General features: G+C 39.2%; 1 protein-coding gene across 10 annotated transcripts in view; it reads left to right on the top strand.

Annotated features, from left to right (window-relative positions):
• CACNA1D (calcium voltage-gated channel subunit alpha1 D) overlaps positions 1 to 26,602 on the top strand; it is a 184,241-nt gene that overhangs the window by 146,611 nt on the left and 11,028 nt on the right. For 5 of the 10 annotated variants that reach the window (XM_068157789.1, XM_068157793.1, XM_068157787.1 and 2 more), the window contains 12 exons: positions 3,315 to 3,353; positions 3,765 to 3,893; positions 4,606 to 4,671; positions 5,722 to 5,813; positions 7,082 to 7,241; positions 8,159 to 8,286; positions 8,401 to 8,497; positions 9,810 to 9,912; positions 10,946 to 11,047; positions 17,194 to 17,324; positions 24,313 to 24,429; positions 25,950 to 26,314. In XM_068157789.1, coding sequence (XP_068013890.1) covers positions 3,315 to 3,353; positions 3,765 to 3,893; positions 4,606 to 4,671; positions 5,722 to 5,813; positions 7,082 to 7,241; positions 8,159 to 8,286; positions 8,401 to 8,497; positions 9,810 to 9,912; positions 10,946 to 11,047; positions 17,194 to 17,324; positions 24,313 to 24,429; positions 25,950 to 26,314 — 1,529 coding nt within the window. The remainder of the gene's footprint in view (positions 1 to 3,314; positions 3,354 to 3,764; positions 3,894 to 4,605; positions 4,672 to 5,721; positions 5,814 to 7,081; positions 7,242 to 8,158; positions 8,287 to 8,400; positions 8,498 to 9,809; positions 9,913 to 10,945; positions 11,048 to 17,193; positions 17,325 to 24,312; positions 24,430 to 25,949; positions 26,315 to 26,602) is intronic. The other 5 variants (XM_068157796.1, XM_068157794.1, XM_068157795.1 and 2 more) reach the window with 1 other exon arrangement.

Here is a 26,602-nt window from a genome sequence, read left to right as displayed (position 1 = left end):
TCATTCCTGTCAACAACCATCATCCAAAGAGACACTCTCTGCTCTACCTCCTCCCTGTGTTGAGTCTACTCTCATACCTTACCTACATATACATAGTGTGCCACATGTGACATGTGTCAAGTCATGAAGCTGCAAATCAGATGGTATGTTTGATAGCCTATGTTGTGTTATCTGTAGGATGCAGACATCCTCTGTTACTGTCAGTCTGTCTGTTGTTGTTGCTGAAAATGGTGTTAGCTTTACCTTAGTTTCCTAGAGCTTAGCATTACTCCCTGCTGGAAGGACATACCTAAGTGTTAGTTTTGTCTCTTAGATCAGCATTCCTTTTATAAAGAAGTATGAAAAACGTTTCATTTGTTGTCTGTTGCTGTGTGAGGCTCATTAGAATTGGTATTATATAAAAATGGTATATAATCTAAATCAAGTTACTGTGTTATCAGAGGGCAATGCTAGAGAGGGTAAAAAAATTATGATGCACTCACTTTAAAATGTCAGTACCCAGAAGGCTTGGACACTGAGGGCAGGGTTTGAATTTTGTCAGCTTCAGGAGTTTAATTTCACTGTTTGTCTCTAGCATCTATCTACATCTTGGTGATGTTGTAGAACTCACTTTGTGTGAACAGGATATTTTCCTTTTTCAGTCCTGGCATACTCTCTCCGGTGTCCATAATTTGTAATCTCTTGCATGTGACATCCTAACACTTCCCAGCAGCAGCAGGTCAGCCACCACACCCAGGCAGTTAGGACTCCATTGTCCACAGAAGCTGAGGAGAGATTGATAATGAATTACACAGTGCAGGGTAAACACAAACATTCAGTGCACTTCAGACATTAAAAAAGAGGTGAAGGATTTTGCACTCATTGTTTGAAAGCTAATTTGGTAATCTGGTCTCTGGCTGCCTCTTCAAGAGTGAGAATGAAGTAATTATTAAGATAATTTTATGTAGAAAAAGGTTTGTTTACTGATTTTTCCTTTTATGAGGGGTTTTTTCATAAGCAAGTCATAATGCATGCTCCTCATTATTCTTTCTTTTGGAAAGCAATTAAATAAAGATCTGTAGGACTGAAGTATCCTTTTTCTGTTCTTACATATCCTATCAGATATGATTATCCTTATTAGATTCCTAGCTTGTTTGGGCTCAAATCCTTTTCCTGTGAAAGTTAGCAGGAGGAAAACCTCCCCAATGCAAACACCAGTATTTTACTTCCTTTTTTTTTAGCATCAGTTTGTGATAACTGTGCAGTTTAATCTGTTCTGTATCTGTCAAATACTTCATTTTATTGTTTGATGAGATAAAACACTGAATGCTAGTTCAGTGATTTGCTCACTGATGACGACAATATTAAGGTCAGCATGAGTCAGTCACCAGAGTTTAATCTGAAACCTGGGGCTTCACCTGCAGAAGGTATCATGGAACTCTTTCTTTAAAAGGTTCTGATCAAAAGGAACTTTCTTCTGTACCAAAAAGTTACTAGCAGTGTTGGTCTGCGTGCACTAGTGTAGCTTTGTGGTTGATGTAGGTAGACATCTCTGCAGGATACTTCCTGTGGTTTGTGTTACTTTCCATTTATCATGCTTGTGATTATAATTTTTTATCCCTACTCTGTAATTTGATGAGTTTATTTCAGATTGTTAAAATATGTAGAGAACTTGTAATGTGGCAACTCTCCTTCATTGGCAGCATCTTTTTTGTGCATTTTATTATATAACTTAGCCTTACTAAGCTCAGATGTTACAGCTGAGTTTACAAATACTCTGCTTACTCAGGTCTAGTGAGATCTGGGTTCTGGTTCATAGGAATGCATCAGTTTAGTAATAATCCCTTAAACAGCTGTAACACTCTTTGGTTTTCAGAAAATGCTGGTATCCTGACAGGGCAGTAGTGTACACATACACAGATTGCATGCAGGTGAACAGTTATTTTTACCTCATTTTCCCCTCATGATACATTTAGATCTTTTGCATTAAAGTGAAAAGACACAGCAATGAACATTTTAATAGATATAGCTAATATCTGCCTTTAACAAAGCACTGCCTGTTCTTGGGGGTTTGCCATAGTGTTTGTATAATACACTGCCAGTATCCCCAGGAGAATCAGCTCCTCTCTTTTCCTTTCCTTTTTCCTAAATTTTATCTCTGGTAACAGCAACACTGAGATTGTACTCAGTGAACCACGGCACTGAGAGTGGATCTGGTGCATCCACAATGTACTGCGAGCAGCACCATGCATCATGGTTCTGGCTATTGCCTCTGTGCGTGACAATCATTATTGAAAGGTGCCCCTTTAAGTGGAGACTGTTTTAGGCAAGAGAGTTAAAGCCATCACTTGGATTCAACATCCACACTCTAATTTCTCAAATCTAATTGTTCTCATCTTATGAATGTTTTTTAAGATGCTTCTGCTCAATTTTGGAAGAAGCTGTTGTCAGTCTGTCAGTGTACACGCTGGTCCTTTAAGCTTTACTAGCTGGTTTGCTAAGTGTCTGACCATTTAGGCTATCAAGATAGTTTCTTCAAGGACAGACAGACAAAAACAGCATAAAGAGAGAAGTTTCTTATTCATAGGAGATATGGTTTGGCTCTGTGACCAAGCAGCTGGCATGTGCCTCTCTCCTCCCTGTAGCTCCCAAGAGTTGTACAGCTATGTTCCAAAGGATCAATCAGATCCTGAAGCCCGTTTTCCATGCCTGATCTTGTTTCATCAGCTCAGGTATATGAGTACTTTGTAGGCATTCAGAGTGTACAAGTGTTGCCTTCTCATTTGCACCTCTGAGTGTTAGCCTTTGTGTTACTGTGCCAAAAACGTTTGTCTGTTACTTTGGCAGAGTGGAAAACTGTTCATGTTCAGCACTGCAAAATCCAGTGTTCACCACTGAATTAACTCAAGTGAATTACTTTAAAGGAGCTCAGGATGTGATATAAAACACAATTATTTGAATATGGTTAGATTCTGGTGTCCCCAAAGCTTATTCTTGAGCTTTACTTAGACTCACTGCTACAGTTTCATGCAGCCTGTGGAAGTCAATGCCTCATTGTGTTTGGTTTACAGGAGCATTTTCTTTGACTCTTTAAAATAGCAGACTTCAGTATGAGTCAGCCAGCAATGTTTTCAGTCAGCCAGCCTGAAATACTAAAGGGAAGGTTTTAATGAAGATACTAATGTTTTGTTCAGAAAGTACATTGAGTTGAAAGCCGTTTCTTTACATGTAGAAATGGAAAATGTCCTTCTTGCTGTTCATGGTTAATCTGATTATTTGATTTTTTTTAGTCAACTTATTTGATTTTAATATTTAATGTTCTTAATTTTTTAAAGCCAAAGCCAACTGAAACAGTCACAACTGATGAGTCTGGGGTAAGACTAGTAAACTGGCCCCAATGGTTTTACCTCTGAGTTTCTTTTTACCATGTCTATTCTCCACCGATTTTTTTCTGTATTTTTCATAACTGTCTTACTACAAAGGTGTTATGCAGTGGTTTGCATTCATTGTCAGTGTCCTATTGAAGTCCACTACAAACAAACCCAATATGATCCTTATTAACAAACCAGAAAACTTGGAAATGCATGTGATGTGTGACGCATTTCTACAGGTCCTGTGTTTTCAGCATGTAACTTTTCCTTCCATATCATGCTTAGCAAGGTGAGAACGCTCTCGAGATACATTTTCCAATCTTACCTCTTCCACCTTTGCATTTGGTGTTGTTTTTCTGAAGTGTTGCATGTTTGAGTTTGTATTTGGTTTGACTTCTTCGTGATGCTCTTCAGAACTCTGAAGACAGCGCTAGGATCTCCATCACTTTTTTCCGTCTGTTCCGGGTGATGAGGTTGGTGAAGCTGCTTAGCAGAGGAGAAGGAATCAGAACTTTACTGTGGACGTTCATTAAGTCATTTCAGGTTAGCAAAATTCATTTCCACTTGCTTTATAATTACAACCACTGATACACCAAATGTTAGGGAGCAGTACCTTGTAGAGTGCAAAACACATTTACTTTGAAGTTCTCTTTCTCAGTAATGACACACTTACACATATTTGCATATCACTGACAAAATAAGTGTCACCAGTTACTTCAGTGAGCCCTAAGGTCGTTCTTTGTCATTTATTACTGTGAGATTTTACAGTACTCAATTAAAAAATATCTGATGTATTTAAGCCAGACAGTTTTGACTCACACATTTTATTAGATGAATATAGAACCAGAATTTAATCTCTTTTCTTTGTAAGATAAAAATGATTTTGTAAGTGTAACAGCCAGAAATTTGCATCCTTGCTGCTGAAAGTGGATGAATGTGACATTAATGGAACTCTATAGCTGTGTAGAAGGAAGTGCTTTTGTGTTGTTAGAATCTGTAATGGCAATAACATCAAGTCTGCTAAAGATGATTCCTCCCCCTGGATTACTGGCAGAAATCATTTAAACTATAATGAAGTTTGTGTTCAGTGTATGAGGCAGAATGTTGAAAGTGACAAGTAATAACATGTTAAGTACATCAATAGGAAGAAAAATCTCAGAAAAGCCTTTGTTGTACAGATAAAATATTTTCATGAATAGAAATTGAAATGCTGGTCTGAAATCATTAAAGGACAATGCACCTGTCCCATTCCTAGGCTCTGCCTTATGTCGCCCTTCTGATAGCCATGCTGTTCTTCATCTATGCTGTCATTGGAATGCAGGTAACTGGAGAATTCTTTTATCATTATACAGAATGACAGTGTTTGCTACCCTGAGACTTGCTTGCTAAGGTGCATTCCTTTGATAGTGGTGCTGTCAGGATGCAATGGCATCCTGGTCTGTATCAGGAGCAGTGTGGCCAGCCTGAGCAGGGAGGTCATTCTCCCCCTGTACACTGCACTGCTTAGGCCACACCTTGAGTCCTGTGCCCAGTTCTGGGCCCCTCAGTTTAGGAAAGATGTTGAGTTGCTGGAAGGTGTCCAGGGAAGGGCAACAAAGCTGGGGAGGGGTTTGGAGCACAGCCCTGTGAGGAAATTTGGGCTGCCTTCTTCAAAATTTGTGATGTTCTTTGAATCAACACTAAGGGAATGGAATGAGAAGAAATAGGCTGTGGAGACTCATTTTGTTTCCTGATTCTTTCTCTTCATTGTTTATCCAAAACCAACCTAATGTCCCTACAGTCCAGCAGAATGTATGCAGAGCACAGTGCTTTCAATCTCACTGAATGAAGTAACAGCTTTCACTGTGTTGTAATGATATACAATTGTATTGTGTTTGGGACAAAGACTGGTCCTGTGGCCAGTGCATTGCAATTTAATTTTGAAGAAGTGACCTCATTTCTGTCTCTGGCTGAGATGCTCAGACTGTCTGTGCTTTGGCTTCTACTTCTGCATCTGTTTTTCTCTATTTAGACTTGAGGTTTTCAGGAAGCAGTTATTTCATAGTATGTGCAGTATTTAGCACAGTAGACCTTTAATATTAATACAGAATTCTATGTGCCAGGTAAACCCAAATATTTTCTCACCTGAAAGCAGAAATATCCATTAGTAATGGTTTATTAATGACAAAATGAATGATGAAGGATTATCTTGTGCATGTGATAAAATTACTTCATTTACATAATTATCAATAAACATCTAAAGAGAGCAAAGAAAGGATATTTGTGAATCTGGTTTTGGTACATGCTGAAGCAAGTTTTAATTGCAAGGAGGCCTACATCTTCTGACAGTAGAGGTCACTAGGATTAAACTCAAAGCCCTGTTTTATTGTAGGTGTTTGGAAAAGTGGCCATGAGGGACAACAATCAAATAAACAGAAACAACAATTTTCAAACTTTCCCCCAAGCTGTGCTGCTTCTCTTCAGGTGAGTAAAGCTTATATCTTCCTTAGTGCACACCATGTCACTGATCTGTGACAAATGTCTGTAGCTTTGGTTCTGTGGATTTGTTCATCATGTGTTTGCAATTGAGAAGCAGTTTAACATAACAAGAACATACTCTCTGTGGCTGTATGCAGACTGTCTGTTGGCCAGCAGGGCTCTAATCAGGTGATACAAACCTAAACTCATTGTGGCCCCTGTGAAGCACCTTATTTGTGGAGTAATTGTGTTCAGGTGGAGCCCAAACATAGGTAGGTGTTGGGAAAGCTGAAGAAGACTGTCCCCTCACTGTAACCTTTAGAAGCACACCTGGCATGGCAGTTTAGAAAAACATGAATGGCTGTGGCAAAGATAAAGAAATAAATTGTTCTGAACATTTGCTGAAGAGATGACAAAAAGTGAAGAGTATGACTTGCAGAAGGAAAATACCTGAGAAGAGGTAGGCAAAACCTTCTGATGGCAAAGGTAGCTGAATCTTGCTGTAGGGGGAGCATGGAATCTCCACCACTAGAGAGTTGAAGAAGAGGGTAAACCTTTGTGAGGAGTGCTGCAGACTGTTGTGGGACAAGGAGAGAGAATGACATAGAACAGGGATGGCTCTAAAGATGACAACCTCTATTGTCTGTGATCCTGCAGCTCTGCTTTGCACTCCTGTGCATTGTTACTAGCCTGCTGGCAAAACTGGCAGGCCATTCTTTATCTGAGTCCAAGGGGGGGTCACCCATGAGACCATATCAAATTATGATTGTTAAGGCTTTCGCCTTTGATACTGGGTAAAGAACACAGCCCCAAAAATTCTAATTGTCTTTGAAATATTTGAAATCATGGGTCTGTGTGCAGGTATTACCCAACTCTGGAACACAATGTAAGGGCAGGAACTAGAGATAAGCATTCCCTCCGCCATGAAGGGAAAAGGCAGTTCATCTTTCACGGATACTTTCAACTTTTATGGCAGGTTTTCATACACAACACCCCTACCCCACACAGCTCCACTGCACTGTGTTGCAAATTGGTTGGGTTCAAAATTCTGTGTGTGAGCTTTACAAAATCTCAGTCATGTCAGATCTGTGCCTGTCTTTTCTGAAACATGCTCTGTATTTTTTTCACTTCCTTCCTGCTCTGAAAGGTTCACAATCTGTCTTCACATTTGTACTTGTACAGCTCCAACCATTTTGTCAGACCTTAATAAATGAGTGCACTTCCAATCCATTTTGATCAAACAGTGTCTAATTTATCTTTGTGACCATACAAAGGTGTGCAACTGGAGAAGCCTGGCAGGAAATCATGCTGGCATGTTTGCCTGGAAAGCGCTGCGATCCAGAATCTGATTATAATCCAGGGGAAGAGTACACGTGTGGAAGCAATTTTGCCATCATTTATTTTATCAGTTTTTACATGCTTTGTGCATTTTTGGTGAGTCTGGCTTGTGCTAGTAATCTTTGACATTATCACTTTCTTCTGAACTAAAAGAGTAATGATTTCAGGGAGAGATTGAAAATCCCACGTGAAAATATTTTTGCAAGGTTGTATTGTTCTACACACAGTCCCAAATATTGTGTCTTCCACTGGCTTTTAAAATCAGGGTGATGAAACGCTGGCACAGGGGTGGTAGAAGCTCCATCCATGAAAATATTCAAGGTCAGGCTGAACACCAACCTGATCTAGTTGAAGATACCCTGTCCTGTTGCAGGGGTGTTGGACTAGATGACCTTTAAAGGTCCTATCCAAACCATCTTGTGATTTTAGATGTATTCAGTATTGCTAAGGTTGGAAGGAACCTCAAAGATCATCGAGTCCAATGTCTTGTGCAAGATTTTCCTCTGACTACATGTCTAAAAGAGTGATTGGTTGCACCTTTGAAAGTTAACAGCCTTTTCATCAGTTATTTCTTCTATTTGGTTTGACTTGCTAGTGATGATATTTGAGTTATTTAAATTTAGGAGAATTTGGATTTGTCTCTTTACAAATGTGCTCAAAGTGTAGCTCAAGAGATATGAACAACAATCTCACTTCCTAATCCATGACATAATGGATTATTGGCTCAAAAATAACCTGTGGAAAGTGTTTTTTCCTTACTGCAGGTGCCTGGTCTAAGGTGGTTGGCTTATTCTATTCACAGTACTGTTCCTCTTGCAAAAGGAGAGTGGTTGAACAGAATTCTGTGAACTAATGTAAACACACACACACTCTGCTGCTGTTCTGAACATGCAGAAGTCTCGCTGTCATGACACTGGATCCTGTTAATAGCCTATAAATGTTTTCTGTTTATTTAATGCTTTAAAAAACTCAAATTAATTAAAGGAAAATTTTTTCTTAATGGCTTTTTTTAGATCATAAACTTGTTTGTGGCTGTCATTATGGATAACTTTGATTATTTGACACGTGACTGGTCTATTTTGGGTCCCCATCATTTGGATGAGTTCAAAAGGATATGGTCCGAATACGACCCTGAAGCGAAGTAAGTTAGATCATTTCTCTGATAAGATTGGTGTGGCAAAACCAATAAAAGCAGAGCAGAGTATCTTCCTTGGGAACAGGTGTGTGTTTGGTAACTGAGGTGTGTTTGTTCTAGGGGAAGGATAAAGCATCTTGATGTGGTTACATTGCTGAGACGCATTCAGCCACCACTTGGTTTTGGCAAATTATGCCCTCACCGAGTGGCCTGCAAGGTAGGTTTGACCCTGTTTCCTTTCTAGGCTTTCCTCACAATTCATTCATTCAGTTCTGCTCCATATGCAGCACGTGTGCACAATAGTTCAGTCTGTTCACAAGGTCTCCTTCACTCTCAAGTTCTCCTTTTTTTTCCCCCCAAACTTAACCCAGCAAAATTAGTGTAATTTCTTTGAGTGTACTCTGAGTAATTACCACTAAAGTAACCTTCTTCACAAAGCACCCAAAGGAAAGTGGTCAGACTGTACATCTATTACTGGTCTGTTACTGCAAGGTATATGAACTCATCCCAGCAGTTTTGGTCACCCAGTGCCATGCATAAGGCAGTTTCAACCCAGTGACATGTTTTATTTCTGTTCAGTCCTGGGCAGAAGAGGGTGGCAGCTTACCTGAATTGACAAGTTTTGATACAGCACTTTTGCAGTTGCATTTATGAGGTTTGCTGCATTCAAAACAAATAAACTCGAAGGGCGGGGACTGGAAGATGAATACCAAGCTCAAGTGAATATGTGTGTGCAGTGTAATATGGAGCAGTGAGTGAGAAGACTGAAAGTTAAAGAGAATATACAGCTATGTTTAATTTGTCAGGCATGATGTGTAACTTAGATGAAGATTAATTGCATTTCAGTATAAAAGTTGAAAAGCAACACAAAGGAGCTGAATAATAATTACACTTTTTGAGGACTTCAGAGCTATGGATATGACAGATTTAGCTATTTCACTAGGAATAAGGTCATGTCATTTAATTAAAGGATTCACAGCAGCACTGTCACTTGGATTTCTTTCATATCTGTTTCAGAAACAGGTGAGTGGATGTATAAAACACTGGCTTCAAATGGAGTGCCACAAGGCATACGTAAACCAAACCTGTGTCTATACATAAAGATAACTTATCCTGCTGAGTAATGCTTTTAAACTAGAACAGAAGAAAATCTAAGTCAGACATTAGGAACATATTTCGACAGATTAAATAATGTCCTTCTGACAGACAGGGTCAGTGATACTGCTCTGAAAGATGAACACTGCAATGCAGAGATGGACTAATCCAAAGAGGAAAGCCCCTTTCACCCTGCTGGAGAGTTCTAGCTTTTGTGTAAGCATGCATGTAATTAATATCAGGGAGAAGTGATGTTAGGTGGCTGTCACATGCAGCTGGGATGGAAGAATCAACTTTTTGGGAAGACTTACATAATTTTTATGCCTCTCATGGAAAATGATATCTTGAATACATAGCTTGACAGAAATAAACATTAAAGAAGTTGTTTTCCAAACACAGCCACATCAAAATTTGTTTTCCTTTCTCACTTACAGAGGTTGGTAGCAATGAATATGCCATTGAACAGTGATGGAACTGTCATGTTCAACGCTACTTTGTTTGCTTTGGTCAGGACTGCTCTAAAGATAAAAACAGAAGGTAAGTTTCTGAACTGTTAAGCCTTTACTACACTTGTCAGAGGGTAAAATGACTAAATTACAGTTTGTTCATTTTGTTGGCCATGAGTAAGGCTGCTTTAGTGTCACTGGTTTCAGTTTGGCATTGGTTCATGGGTTGTATTCACAGTTGCTAGGAATTATTTGCTAGAAGAGGAAGGGGACAATAAGGCCAGAACCAGAGAAACCTCAGGAATTACTATGCTTTTGTCTGGTCAGATAAAACCATACACATAATAGGAGTTGTAGTGCCAGGAGTGAAAGAGTTCCCCTCTCCTTCCTCACTTTAACGTGGTGGCTTGTGTCCCGCACTGGTGCTCTTGCAACCTTTATATGCTTGAAAGCCTCGAGGCCAGTTCTGACTGGGTTGAATGGATTTCTGCAACGTGCATCAGAAAGGGAAAGGGGGTTAAAAATAGTAGTATGATTCAAAGAATTTTGCTTTCTCTTGTAATTTTTATCATCTTTTTCTGCTTTCTGTTCTATGTCTTCTGCCATTCTCAGCAGAATTTGAGTTCCACTGCCAATAACAAACTTTAATTAGAGTGAGTTCCCTCAGGCACTGCTGTAGCTTAGGTGAGCACTGCAAGAGATGACATACTGCCCAGAAGTCAGCTGCCTGAACTGACTAATTACTGTCATTAAACAAATGAAGGCACAGCTTTGGATCAAGAAAGAACTGGCTTGTAAAGAGCAAGTCATCACTTTCTGCACAATTTAGGTGGAAGTTATTAAGCAGTGACAGAGAAGAGCCAAGCTCTGTAAATTAATGTTAACCTCTGTCGTACTCCGGAGACTGACTTGAAAGGCTGAGGAGATCACTGTCTTAGGCCCTCTCTTCTCTTTAAGTTATTGTAGTATTATTATCTGCTACTCCTTGTAGCAGATAGGATTGCTGCAAGTCACCTGTATTGCTGTCTTTGTTTGTCTACAGCTAATTAATATGCAAATCATCATTCTTTGCAGTTGGCTGAAGTGTAATTGCCATGCTCTGTTTTTCTATTTCATTGCCCTAGGTAACCTGGAACAAGCAAATGAGGAACTTCGAGCAGTTATAAAGAAAATATGGAAGAAAACGAGCATGAAATTACTTGACCAAGTTGTTCCTCCAGCTGGCGGTCAGTCAGATGAGCTTTGCAATATGCTGTTCTCTGTGCACTTTGGGCTTTCTAGATTGTTAGGAGCCAAAGAAGTAAACTTGCTAACTTTTGCAATTATGATGTCATAGAAGGATCACAAACAATAGTAACAAAATAAATAGAGAGATAATTACATGGGTTGGACTTGATGATCCCGAAGGTCTTTTCCAACCTGGTTAATTCTATTCTATTCTACATCATAACACATATAGGGCTGATAGGTAAAACTTCCTTAGATCAAAGACAGGGGAAAATGCTATGCTTATTTTCTTACTGGAAACAAATAATATCTTCTTATACCTAAATTTAGGCTTGATTTCAAGTAAGTCAGCAAAATAAACGAAACTTAGTTTGATTTCAAGGCATTGATAAAAATACCCCATTTTGTACAAAATAAGAGACTGAATTGCCTCAGTTAAACTAGCTTAAACCAGAGCAGTTCCACAGTCAAGAGACAATGGAAATGGTTCAGGTTTATGCTAGTATGACTGAGATCTGAATATGGGCCATGTAAAGCATCAACATTTGAATGGCACCATTATGTTTGCAAGAACCACAAGGCACGTATGGCAATTCCTACGTGCTGTGAAATGTCATGGCAGGTATTTCTTATCTCTCTCTTTAAATATATATATATTCTAATATATATATTTATCCTTTTTCAATATATACATTCTTACTAATATGCTGTAGTATAGGTTTAGGTGACTGAATTATATGTGCTTTTTCAAGTTTTAAAGGTGCAGGATCTGGTGCACTGTTGTCCACACCCAGGATATGTATTTAGACATCCAGTCCCTAGATGCATTGTAATCATCTAGTATTTCTTGTAGCTCATTGTACTTCTCCAGTGTTATGGCAGCTTTCAAGACTGCTCAGACTCGGGTTTGGAAGCAGACTCAAGATCCCAGGCCCGATGCTGGTGGAGGCTGCTGCCTTTCTGAAGGTGACACTCTTAGTCCCTGGGGGAGGAGGAGCCTGCTGGCTGCATTGCTGTTCAGCATGACCCAGGAAGCAGCGGTAGTTTTGTCTCTGGTGGGAGCCACTTGCTGTCAGTGTGGTGACTCCCAAATTACAGTGGGGAGGAAGGCAAAAATTCAGCAAACTTGACTACCCAAAGGGGAATGGATACTGCACATTTAAAACAACTTTTTGTGCTCTACTCTGTTGTTTTTAGCCTTACACCTAAGTGCTTGCATGGCATAGATGAACTGCTTTGTTATTGTTGTAACTATGTGCTTGAGCTTTTTCTGCAGCCTCTGTTCCTTTCAACTATGAGTCTTTCCGAATATTCTGAAGCAATTCTGTTTTAGGGTGGTGGCATGGAATTAGTGTTGCCTCTTGCCAACTTGATTCCCCTACCTTTTTTAACTGAAAATAGAGATGTATGCTTCAGAATAGCGAGCTGTGCCTGCCTAAACCAATCTGACAATCGGTGAAGATTACATTCCTAGAACTAATCTTACATAGTAATTCACTGTTAACTTCAGCTTCATTTCATTGCTGAATATAAGCTATTTATTTTCAGCTGTACTAAAATTCATTGCTGATATTTATTCTGCAAATGTAGCTCTTCAGTGTAGCTAGAAGGCTAAGAACCTACATCACTGCTTCATTGATAGGAAACTGTGTGGCTTCTTCAACCCAGTACAGATAAGAATATGTTGGGAAGTCCTGCGATTTTTATCTCAGTTTGGGTTTGTTTCTCTGTGGGCCTGGCTGTGACTCACCTGAGAACTGAAAATACTTTAACCCACCTAGAAAAAGAGGAACATAGCTATTGTACATTCATATGCCTTAGAAGTGTAAAGTAGCTAAGTATGCAATAGAAATTAGTGTCTGTTCATGTTCAGTGTTCAACAGGAAATTGTATATGACAATACCACCAGTGACAGCTGATAATAGCAGTCAGCTAGGAGATGGAACATTCTCTTCAGTACAAACAAACATAGCATCCAAATTCAATACATGAAAATCACTTGCACTTCAGAGTATTGAGTGGTCTAGTTGATAATATTTTCCTTCAGTATTACTTTTGTTGGTATTCCTGACTGCTCGATCCCTCATGTGCTCCTGACCATGCCTCCAGAGCACAAACAGAACAACAATTTGCAGAGCAAGCCATGAAAATAATCAGTTTAGCATATTTTTGTTCTGGGATTACAAGTAGATGGACTAGAGATGAACAGTTAGGTAATTACTGGTACGGGTTAAATAATTCACTACAACAGCTTAATTAAACTGTTAATAGTTAACAGCACATTTTCAGTACAGAAAAATGAAACTGCTTTGCAAAAGCACAGAATGTCAGTCAAATGACTGAGTTCATATTCTTTGAAGACTGGGCACCATGAGAAATACAGACAAGACACTAAAGATTCAGTAGTATCCTCTAAACTCTCTAATCTCTACCTGCTAGCTCATTTAATCTTGCCTAATACATTCTGCCCTATTCCAAAAGCTTCCTGCTGAAGTAATTCCTTTTGCTGCCACTAATTGTAACTATAGATTTGTCTATTCTGTGATCAGTTATGCTTAGCTGCCTCCTTGTACCTGTCCATACCTGGCTATATGTGTGTTACTCAAAAAACAAAGTCAAGGATGGCCCCCTTGGCCAGGCTTCACTTCTTGTGTGCACGTTTGCAGTACAACTGACTGTGCCTGTGAAGTACGTACACATCTTGTTTGTCCATCCAGACTTTGGCATGCACAATTTGGCAAACTAGTCATGCATCCATCTAATATGCTTATAAAAAGTTGGTGCATGTCCAAGGCAATCAGTAAGGGCCCTTCTTTTCTGCATACTGAGTCTTTGCAGGTATAGTCACCTCAGGTACAGTCAGTAGTTGTGCAGTGTCATAGCTTGACTTGAGACATGCTCTAAGTGCAACCCGTAGTAGTATATGTTATAGCAAATCTGTCACTTCTGTGTGCTTGCTCTTTCTAGGAGCTATTTGCTGTATCACTTTAAAAGTTCTGTTCAAATACTTGAAATACTAGCAAGGATGGGAAAAGGCCTGTCTGATGGGTTTGAAACGGGCTGCCCAGGGTGGGTGTGGAGTCTCCCTCCCTGGAGATATTCAAGAGGTGCCTGGATGCATTCCTGTGTGATCACACAGGATAGGTGATATAGGTGGTATAGGTGATCCTGCTTTGGCAGGGGGGTTGGACTAACTCTTTCTAACCCCTAACATTCTGTAATTCTGTGACCAAGACTATGTCACAGACCACTGGATTCAGGTAGACTAAGGGAGGCAAGTTTAGGTTAGATTCTTTGTAAGAGGTCTCTTCCTAATACAAAACACCGTTAGTCTCCTGAAGAGCAGCCAAGGGAGATTACAGATGAACATCAAAGCCAAATGTTTCCAAAAAGGTTATAAATCAGATTCATGTAGTCAAGTGAAAAACTTTTTACTGCTGAATCTATGGACTGGTGGACTTTAAGCTATGGAGTTCCTGCTAATTCTCAGTGGGAATTGGACAGACTCAGACCTGTGATGAGATGTCAGTATTTGGCAGAGCAGGCTCTTTAATATGCTAAGACATTTCCTGCAACAGACTGATCTCCCAACCAAGATGTTTTAAAGCAATTATTATAATTATTTATGCTTTCATAAATGTAAAGACTAATAGAATGCTGAGAGAATACATCCATTGTGCATTTTTACTGAAGTTAAAGCCTGTTGTACTTTACCACATGCATACAGCCTCCCTCAGAGGAGGAATGGTAAAAGAGTCATTTTTAGATAAATTTGTCAGAGAGGTAAAAATTAGTCTAAAGAGCATTGTACATGGATCAGATTTCTGCATCCTTTGTATTTGTGAAAGCAAATCACAAACAGAAGAAACTTAGTGACATTAACATTAGCAGAACATGAGGATGAGCAGAGGGCTGGAGCATCTCTCCTATGAGGACAGACTGAGGGAGTTGGGGCTGTTCAGTCTGGAGAAGAGAAGGCTCCCAGGTGACCTCATTGTGGCCTTCCAGTATCTGAAGGGAGCCTACAGGAGGGCTGGGGAGGGACTGCTCAGGATCTCAGGCAGTGATAGGACTAGGGGGAATGGAATGAAGCTGGAGGTGGGGAGATTCAGGCTGGAGGTGAGGAGGAAGTTCTTCCCCATGAGAGTGGTGAAGCCCTGGAATGGGTTGTCCAGGGAGGTGGTTGAGGCCTCGTCCCTGGAGATGTTTAAGCCCAGGCTGGATGAGGCTCTGGCCAGCCTGACCTATTGTGGGGTGTCCCTGCCCATGGCAGGGGGGTTGGAACTAGATGATCCTTGTGGTCCCTTCCAACCCTGACTGATACTATGATACTATGTCATTACAGATTAAAAATTAGAACTGCTATCACTAGTGAGATACATTGGGATGTATAATTACTGATAAAGCAAGGACACAAGGAGACTCTTTCAATCAAATCTTAATGGATGCATGAAAATCAATTAGGCAAAAAGCTTGCTTAACAGAATGTGTTCATATGTAAACAAAAAATAATCCACAAAACAAAAGTTAAAATTAAACTTAAGTCTATCCTAAAGCTCCATTAGAGAGTTAAAACATGAAGTAAAATAAAAGTAAATCCATGCTTTCTGACAAAGTTGTGTTAAAATGTGTCTGGGCATGTTAGATTTTCCATGTTGAGTTACTCGAGTCACAACTTACAATGCAGAGTAACCGAGATCTTCAGCTGTGTTAAGCACCTGTCTGTTCCATCCAGGGCAGCTGGAACGATGGGAATTTACTGCCCATCAGGATGTGGGCCTTAACAATGGAGAGAGCTTTGAGGCCTAAACCACACCAGCCCTCCTTTGGGTATGACATAGTCAGCTTGCAACTGTGTTGCAAGTAGTGATCTGATGATACTGAAAAAAATGGAGATAGGCAACACAGCAGAAAGAGAAAGAGCAAACTTTATGCCAGATAATTCCGGGGGAAACAAACAAAAAGTATGTGAAAACAAAAGCAATGTTTTTGAATTGAAAACTATTTGTAGTTTTCTGGCAAGCATTACTCATCAAGAGATCAAACTTGGACAGCTGACTGGTTCAATGGGACTCACAAAGCAGGCACATAGGTTCTTAACATGCTATGAAAGAGGTGATTTCAATACTCCCATAAGACACCTGCCTTTGACCTCTGAAGCCTTTGACATTTGGCTTCTGTTCACAATAGTGACTCTATAAAAATAGCAGATTTTACTGCTCTTGTGATTTGTGTATCTCATGAATTGTGCTAAATTAACTGATGGAAGATGCTTTCATTTCTGTCAGCATTGCTGAGCTGATACAATACAGTAGTGTGGGAAAGCACCAAGTGGTTTCATGTTCACCTTATTATCACCTATCCAGAAAGTGGCTAAAGATCACATCTTCATTTCAAAAGCCTCCTAGACAGCGTACGAAATTGTATCCTCTGAGGGATTTCCTCAGTCTAGAATCTGTCTTACTGGGTGACAGTAACATAGCAGAAGATACAGCCCAATGTGAGCATCTGTGCCACAAAATGCAAACTGGAAGGTGCTCAGGTATTACACCAAGGGCATGACACCAGGGAAATATTTACATGGCAAAGCAGGCTGTAAATGTTCACAGCCTTGTGATCAGAACAATGCTGTATTGATATGCTGACTGAGCACACTTGGTTCAGCAGTGAGAGAAGAGGAGAGGTGGTTTGAGGGAGATTTTTGTTTGTGTAAGGTGTGTGGTTGGTTGGGGTTCCCCCCCCCCCTTTTTTTTTTGTTTTTATAGAGTCACTTTTATGAACATACATATATGTAAGATATAGTAGCTTACATTTTAATCCACTTATTCTAAGTACCTAAACCAAATCTCTCAGCATCTATACATATAAACTTGTTTATGGTTTTGGTTAGAAACTTATACAAATCTACTTGCAAGTACATTAGACTTGCATTTTGTATTTTCTTTATATTAAGGATGACCTCACATAACAGAATGAGCCAAAGCTGCTTGCTAAAACATTGCTTTTGAGATAGTTACAGGTTTCATTGCTGGAAGCGTAGTACCTGTTGCACCCATCACATTTTGCCCTCCAAATCAGGTATGAGTGTACAGGCTCTTAATAAATGTGCTGACTTGGGAGAGATCTGTCTGGTCTGTTTGTTTAGATGATGAGGTAACCGTGGGGAAGTTCTATGCCACCTTCCTGATACAGGACTACTTTAGGAAATTCAAGAAACGCAAAGAGCAAGGACTGGTGGGGAAATATCCTGCGAAGAATACCACGATTGCTCTGCAGGTGATTTTGTTTTTACATTTTTAACTAACCATTTTGTGAGCTCACTTGAAATAGCAGGTAGATGAATATTGATGATTGTGCAGTGCTGCAAGGATTTTATTTATCTGGGACACTTTGGGCCCTTACTCGTCAGAAAATAAAGCATAATCCTGCTAGTCTGTCTTTAACGAGGTAAGTACAAAAAGTTGTTCTCTGTGGATTACTCAAAACAGTAGCAGTGGTTATAAATTTCCTGGCAAGTCCAGTTGATAATGCCACAGTCTGAAGCTGCTGATGTACAGCCAAATCACTGAATTTCTGAGCTGTCATTTCCATTCTTTAACTGTTTAATTTCTCATGTTTCCACAATGCTGTAAGCCAGTTCCCTGATCACTTCCTAATAATGCATTACCTCATAGTAAAGCAGTTTTATTTTTCATCTTAACTTGCATTGTTCTTTTTATTTTCTACTCCTGATCACTGGTGCAACACCTTCCCATCACTACTTTTTAATGTTTGGAAATTTCAACTTTAGATTCGTTAACTTCTTTTGTAGGAAGGTAATGTTAGCTTACTGCATTAACATCATACACTTCTGTCTCTTATATCAAGCTCTCAAATGGAAACCAGGACAATTGATTTGGCCATCTGTCTCTCACTGGGCCTGCAGCAAGCAGTCCATAGAGCATATGTCATCTAAAGAGTATATTCTGAAAACTTCTGAGATACTCTATTCTGTTATGAACTTTGAAACAGGCAAATGGAAGACTGTCCTCAAATAATTCCAGACATCTTACACTGCACTGCTTTTATTGGATTGGGGCTTTCTGAATTTCAGTCAATGCTGAATATATCCCTACAAACTATAAAGATGTTTAGTGCTTCTGATGCCAAAACTTAGGAGTATGTTGTGAAAAATCCTTTCTAAAAAGGGAGTGATGTGCTAACCTGACTCAAATACTGTTTCTTTGTTAACATTCCTGCTGTTTTGTACTTTGACCTAGCAGATCTTTGCTGTCTTAAGTGGGCAATTTGTTTTATTCCTATTTTCCTAAGAGTGTCTCTGCTGGCAGCTCTGACACATTCTGTTCCTTGTACCGTAGGCATTCCTTTTACCATAGGAGATAAACAGGAGAGAAAAATTAATCATACTTCTTGCTATTGATGTGTGAGCACATGGCTTGCCAGGACAGTGTGAACTGTATTTGTAGATCATGTGAGAAGAGAAAATTCTGGGGGAACAGAAGAGGTAAAGAGATCTGAAACAGCTGAGAGGGAAGTGAAAGAGATGAGATTTTTAGGTAGGAATTTGCAGACTTCTTCCTATCAGAAACATTTGAGCCATAAGGAACTCAGAGTTAGTTTTAAGTTATGGTATTGTGGTTTTCCACTTCTGTTTTTGTAGTTGCACACATGAAAGTATAGAAACAAACACTGAGTTTGCAAGTGCGAGTGTGCTCTGTTACCAAATTGTGCATCCTGTTCAATAACAGAGATGGAGGGCAAGGTGAAACTGGAAAGAATTGGCTCTTCCTCAGTCTTTAGACAAAGATTTTTCAGCTCAAAACAACTGAACAAAAAAAAGACCACGAGTCTCTGGTAGGAATCAACCAAGGGTTATGGGATGTCAGGCATGGCACTTATTTTTAATATAAATTATCAGAGAGGATCCTTTTGGCCTTAAAATGTACAAAAATCTGCTATTTCTGCCTTTTCAGCCTCTTCATTCCAGACTTGCTTTGTCCAAAGCTGAAATGCTGAGAAAACTTCTCATGTTTTCCAAAACCTCTGTTCTTAAAATAATTTATGGAAATACCATCAAACTTACTTTTCAGCTACAGAAGTTTTGTTGAGTGATCTGTAAAAGGCTTGCTTCATTTTTTTTTGAGAGCTAATAGTAGCTATTTTTCAATCCATTCTCAAATACTCTAAGTAAACTAATGATTGCAGAGCTCTCTGGTATACACTGCGCTGAGAGCAGCAGAAACATGCAGTATCACTCTGTCTCTCATGCAGTCTCTTGTGGTGACTCTTACGTCAGCATACGCCACACTTGGAATTGTAAGCTCTGAAAGAATTTCCCAGAGCAGTCATGGTGGATTTTTGTGTTATTTTACCCAGTTCATCCAAATGAATTTACTGTTTATATATGTATCCATGTCAACTGATCACTGAAACTAAGGTGTGTGAATTAGGAGCCTTCCTCCCTCTTTGGAGGAGAAAAAGTATCCTTTGTTAGACCTGAGTTTCTGTCACTGAAATCTGCCGGGCTAAGTGAGGCCTTTCTTTTGATTGTCATCTGTAGCACCTTATCTTTTCATGGTTATGAAAACTTTCTTTTTGAGATTAGAAACTTCCTGTTACCAGGGCAGGGATGTGACTTCAACTGCAGCTTTTCTTCAGGTTTTTCCTATAAACTAGAAAATATTTCACAGTGTTTAGTAGTTGTGATGATACCACTGCAAGCAGCTTCCACTTTCTAGACTGAGAGAAAGGATGAGAGCAAAAGAAGCTGAGCTAAGTCTGTCTTTAGTTTTTCAAGCTGTTTCATTCACAACCTTCCTGATCTAGGAACTGTTTACTTAAAACATCGAATGAGGAAAGGCTATGGTAAGAAAAGGCTTTCCAGCCACTTGATTCTATTTGTAATGAACATGGCCAACTGTATTTTCAGCTTCTTGTCACCATCTCACCCCATTGCAGACTAGTTGTTATGTTGCAGATGAAAAGCAGTGTCACCTCTTCCAGTTTTTGTCAAAAGCTATATGAGCAATAAATGCACTTGTACTTTTGCTGACATCTGTAACTTTCTCTTGGGACAGTTGGGATTACCTGCAGAATTAGTTAATTAAAAACATGCTTCCTAAGGATCTCATAAACCCTGCACATGCTGCATTATCTAGCCTGGCCTTCCTTATCTCCTTTCTCCAGCAAGAAAGGGATAAACAGCATGCTATTAAGCTTTACAATCTGTTCCTAACAGTTGAATGAAGCAAGAGGTGAATTACTGCTTTATAGTCCTGCTGATTCCTGTAGTTGGCCATGTCACTCTTCCTGGCTACAAGGAGAGAACATCCACATTGAAGGAGAAGTTCCTTGTGACAAAACCCACTCCTGTGTTTCAATTCTCATGACAGCTGTTGAGGCATGAAATTAAGGAATGTCACCATCTTCCCTCTTTCTTAGGAATGTAACGGTTCTCTTAGATTGTTCTTCCCTGCCTTCCTTTATTCCTCATGGTTTCAATGATATTTTGCTGGGACCTGAGGCTGGGCTTTCTTGTTGTTTGGTGTTGGTTTGGCTTGGGTTTTTTGGGTTTTCTGGGTAAAATCAGAACAAAATTATATTTGCAGCAGTAGTTTAGGAGATGTCTTTTGTGGTGATGGAAATTTGTATTGAGCCAAACAGCAGTCACATTGCTAGTAAAATAAATGTTAAGTGAAGCATGAACAAGTTAATTACTTTCATCTAGCACTTAGAATGAATGAATTAATTCTACACTATTTGTCCTAGGGAAAAATAATTGTTGTAAACTATATAATGTTTGCATCTGTATTTCACATTTATTTACATGCAGCCCTCTTTGTTAATACTTCATTATTGCTTTGCTAATACTTTAACTGAAAGTTAAAGCATATTTCCCTTCACCTCATAAGTGCAAAAAAAATCACAAATTCATTGAGCTAAACTTGATTTGGGGAACATGTTTCAGATTACACTAATTATGCTTTTTTTCTTTGCAAATTTTGTAAGTAATATCAGCCCTGCAGTAAAGTAAAAGAAAGCAAGAAGCCTGCTAGCAGTCGTCAGCTGAGGGGGTTAATACGTTGCTCAAGTTCCATTTAATTGGGCTCCCATGTTCATGTTGTGTTCACAGCAAAGCTTAGCTTGAAGGAAGCCTGGGTTTGACTGAAAACACAGAACTGCTGTGTAGTTGTAGAGCAGTGCACTCAGCTTCAGCATTAGAAGATGAGCTCTGTGAAGATGAGTAACCCGGGGGAATCAAGACTTGCCTACTATGTCTCTTATGTTCACTGCTATAGCGTAGGTCTATTCAGCTGTTTTTCTGCATGCATGCTTATTGTTTTAGTAGTTCTTGCATTGTATTCTGTTCATGCTTACCTCAGTTTATGTTTGTGTTAGTGTCAGTGCAGCTTTGAGGGATTTTGTTCTTTTTGGTTTTCTTTGTTAGAAAATAAGCAAGTAGCAAAACCAGATTTGTTATCTACATATGGAATGTATTATGTGAACCTTTTTAGAGTTGCAGGCTTTCAGTATTTTGAAGCTCCGAAGACCTAAGTATTTAGAATTCATGCTTCTGCTTTATCTCAGATCTAGTAGGTTTACATAGCAATACCCTTAGATTTTAGAAGAGTTATGTAAAATTGTGAAGCAAAGCTTACAAGCCTTTTCCATTTCTTAGTGTAACTATAAGGTGCCTCAAAAAGGGGGGAGCGTTGTGTGTTTTACTTGACTGGAACCAGTGTAGGTGATAGTGATTCTTACTATTTAAATAAGGGTATTGTGCTTGCACTTCTTAAACTAAGCTTAAACAGCATCTGTGTAGATAGCAGCATATCTCAAAATGGATGTGGGCTGAGTTTAGACATAGGGAAAATTATCTTTACTGTAGTTCCAATATTGCTAAGCACTTGAGTGTTTTTCTGTACACCATGACTCTGAAGTCTTGCATTATACACAAATGTCTTAATGTAGGATATATAGCTAAGGGATGTTACTGTTTTGGGCATATTATAGATGTGGCAATGGATAGAAAGTCTATATAGCATTTGTTACAAGTAGTCTTTTAAAAATATTTAACTGTTTCATGCTTCAACATTTAACTTCTAAATGTTTTGATGTTTTGGAATGAGGGGCTTTTCAAGCACCTTTAAGCTTTTCTCTCTGAACAACCAATTCAGAAATACAGTTATTAGTCATATGACATTTTCTTTCTTGCTGAGGGGCTTGGTTCTATTGTTTCTGTATTTGGAAACACATGGGTGTCATCTTGGTGCTGTCAGAGAGGGAGACATAATTAATTGTCTCTTGAGGTGCTATTTAGGACAGCACTGGTGTATTAGTGCCTTGTGCCATCTTGAATACATTGCAGGTGCTATTATGCCTCATAAAATCCAGCTGCACAGAATTATCATGTTCATTTGAAGCCATCTTGTGCGTTGATGGGAAAGCCTATTTAAAGATGGGCTTGGGTTTATTATGTAATTATGTTGTTCAGTGCACTGTGTGTCACTGGTTTGCTAAGTAACCACTGGACTGATGCAGCTCATCCTTTTCATCTCTAGACAAAAAACACAGTTAAGCAAGGAGAGGGCATACAAATCTCAGTGTTGGCGATAAAGTGCCTTAAGAAATAACTTTGGTTTGCAAACTTCTAGTGAAATCTTTGCAACAGAATGAGAGACAATCAAACACTGGCATTAATCTCTCTTCTTCCTCTACTTCAAAGAAGCACTAACAAACTAGAAAAACCTGAGTAGGAGCAGCAGATGTCCTCTCGCACAAGAGCGTGAACGTGGTGCAGTATTGATCAATGGTACCCCGACAGAACTGGTGCCTAAACATCTCACTTGCATGGTTTATCTGTTCCGTTACAGGCCATCTGGTTTGCCAGTGTCTTTGGTGAATGTCAAGTTTGCTAAATGACACAGGGTCAGTGCACATAAAGACTAACACCCATGTAAGAAGGAAGAAGAGAGAAAAAATTCTATTGTTTTAAGTTAGAGAAACATTAGGCAAAAACATTTGTGGACAGCAAACAGTAACACACTTTGGGAAAGTCAGAGGTGAACGGAACTGAATGATTTTGTGTTCTGCAATATTCTGGGGTTGCTAAGACATCTGATTGAGGATGTCAATCATCTGGCTGATTTAACAGCCTTGTGAGCCAGGCAGGCTTCCAGTCCAGTGAGGTGAGATGGATGCTGGATGTATATATGATGGCAAAACTGGCTCCTTTCTTCTCAAAATTATGTGATTTAGTCTTCCAAAACCAGGAAATAATCTGGAGGCTTCCTTGTATTGAAAAGCGAGAATTCTCTCTAGACATGAGGAGGTCTTCAGGAATTAAGAATCTATCATAAAAGACACAAGGTGACCCTTCCAGCAATCTTTACCAACCAAATGAAGTGTTATGAATATTCTTTTATATCAATCCTTAGTGTCTGCTGGTCATGCCATTTGGGGGAAAATAAAGAGGATTTAGCTGTGATTTCTCTTCCTCTGTAGCTCAGATGAGAAAAAAGAAAGAGAGAGAGTTGGGAAGAACAAGATTGCATTTTTGCTTTTGACCATGGCTGCCAGAGAAAAATCTCTTGGTTTTGAAGTCCTATACTCAAGAGCCAAGAACTGAGTGCTTTTGTATGATGTGTTTTCTCTTCAATGTGCAGGTCTGTCCTTGAGAGTTTCAGCATTATCCCTTGCTTGTGGTAGCAGCCTTGAGAGGAATATGAACCAATGTACACTGAGGTCAATGCTACTGTAGTTACACTTTTTTGTCCTAAACTACAGCTTTAAACCAAATATCTGCATATCACAGTGCAGTGCAGATGGGCTGGAATTATTTCACTGCTTTCTTTTCCATCTGAGCTCTGCGAAAACTGCTGCTGCTATAGCAAAGATCTCCTTGTGTTTCCTTTGTGGACACAGGCTGCAAACATGTTTGTAACATTAACTGTACATCTCATTGAAATGCATTTTATTATAGCTCTTGCTGATTGCTTAATTTTATTAGAAGACTAATTTTATTTCCATAGGGTTCTATAAATATCAGTGGTCTCTCAGTCACCATCTCCTCAACTGGGGTGTGCTGGACTATAAGTTTTTTCCTGCTAACACTAAAGACACATAATAGGATGCATCCTCCCTCTATGGATGCCAGGATACAAAAACTTGTTAACTGTCCTTTAAAAGAAATTGTCACACCTGTAATTAAAGAACAGAGAAGAATTTGCTTTCCTAATGTATTATGATATTGTCATTGATTTAGGCAGGACTAAGGACACTTCATGATATTGGCCCTGAAATACGCCGAGCTATATCCTGTGACTTGCAAGATGATGAACCAGAGGAAAACAATCCAGAGGAAGAGGAAGATGTTTATAAAGTAATGTCAGAACACAGCTACGTGAAATGTTTTATCATCTAATATGAGATGAAAGAATAACCTTATCCCAGAATAATAATAATGATGTAACAATCTCCCTCCTCCCTCAATTCAGCACAATATAAATATTTAATAAATGAGTATATTTTGTCTATATCTAGAAAAATGGTATTAGCAGGACACTTGCAACCCACCATAAATTTAGCAAGCAGTTCCTGCAGGATGATTCTCCTGCCCCTAATCCTCTCTCTAGATTCTTATTTTTTTCTTAAGCAAATCCTAAGAAAAGGTATGAACCTCGCTATCTGAAATTTTATTAGTGCCAGGGTTTAAACTGCAAGTGTCTTAGCTTCTGCAGTGGTCGGTAGGAAGAAGAGAATGAAATTCTGTGCAGCTGAACCACTGCAGGCAGAGCTGTGTGTTTTAAAACAAATGCCTGGAATCACACAGAAGCCAGCTAAATCTAAATGTAATTTCCAGTTTCCTGTGAAGGGAGATCAATAAGAATCAGTTAGGAAAAAAAGATGAGTTTTCCTCTTTTAATCTATAGAGATTGTCTACTAATGAATATGTAAAGTTGGTGTCATAACCAGGATCTGCAAACCACTTGTCAGCCAGCCAGAAAACTGAATTGTTCACAAGCATTTCAGAGAGGCAGATGTCAAAGTATGTTTCTGCAGTAATTATGTCAGAAGCTCCCTCACTTGATATTTCTCTTTGAAAATCAAACCAAACCAAAACAAAACAGATGTGGCACTGGAGACAGTGCTGCAGCTACCATCAAAAGATGCATTTCTCTGCCAACCACCGTTACCTCCTGTCTTCCCTAGACTGAGCTTCAAGACAGACTGCTGTCATCCAAGACCCACACCTGGCTAGACAGGGAGGCTACATAATCTGGGTCAGATGTAAAAGAGAGCTGCATGTCATAGTCATAATTTAGCACCTCATTCTCTCTTTCACCATCCATTACACTCTCAGGGCTGATGAAGAGTTACTACTCTTTCTTGTACCTCTGCAGGAAAAAGAACGGAAGCACTGAAGCTTCATGTTACCTACTTGAGATATGCTTGCAAGCTGTTGCATGGCACTCCATCCTGTCTGAGTGACGCCTGTTGCAAACTGATACTCTGAGAACAGGAGAGAATTCCACCAAAGTGTTCTCAAACAATTAAGCAGACACATCCCTTTCTGAGGAAGTTGTTGCATGTTCATTATGGGAATCTAGGTTTCTCCTGTGCAATGAAATGTGGAGAAAGCTAGATGTCACATTATGGAAAAAGAATTATGATCACAGCTTAATGTTGATTTGACTCTGAAATACAAATACTGTCAGTATCACAATCACATCTCTGTCACTTCAGGAGATTCTGTCCGAAGCATTATAAAGTTAGAAAGAAAAATCACAGATTGAGTTGCTACTTTTGTTTGCATGTAGGAGAGAAAAGTAAGTTATCACTGTCAAAAAGATGTTGTTAAGGTATCTAATATAATTTTTTCTTTCTCTTCCCCTAAAACAGAGGAATGGTGCCCTATTTGGCAACCACATAAACCATATTAGTAGTGACAGACGAGATTCATTTCAACAGATCAACACCACACACCGTCCCTTACATGTTCAGCGGCCTTCAATTCCATCTGCAAGTGATACTGAGAAAACTATGTATTCTCAGGCAGGAAATTCTCTGTACCACAACCATCATCATCACAACTCAATAGGAAAGCAAGTTCCAAACTCAACCAATGCCAATCTCAATAATGCCAACGTGTCCAAAGTTCATGGGAGACACACAAATTTTGGAAACCGTGAGCATAGATCCGAAAATGGTTACCATTCCTACTCCAGGACTGATCATGAGAAGCACAGAAGGCCAAGCAGTAGGAGGTAAACTTACAAATATATATTTGGTTTTGAATGCATTTGTGTCTGTTAAATACACTATAAGAAAACCTATGTTCCATGAAACTAATTTGTGTATTTAACTTCATCTCTTTGCCTTCTGATGTATGAAACATGTTTAAAATACAGCTCTGATGTATGTGATACACATACAACTTCAATAAGGTTTGAAAGTAGTTTTCTTAGAGGGACATTATTAGTTACAGGATGGACACTGTAATCACCAACAAATTGCTCTAAGTTACTTGATTTTAAAATACCTTTCTCCTTGTT

The sequence above is a fragment of the Melanerpes formicivorus genome, unplaced genomic scaffold, assembly GCF_026170545.1.
Source record: "Melanerpes formicivorus ecotype bairdi unplaced genomic scaffold, bMelFor1.0.p_v2 SCAF_38, whole genome shotgun sequence".
Classification (NCBI taxonomy): Eukaryota; Metazoa; Chordata; class Aves; order Piciformes; family Picidae; genus Melanerpes; species Melanerpes formicivorus.
The sequence above is the reverse complement of the archived record's forward strand: the minus strand, read 5'-3'. Positions and strand labels throughout refer to the sequence as shown.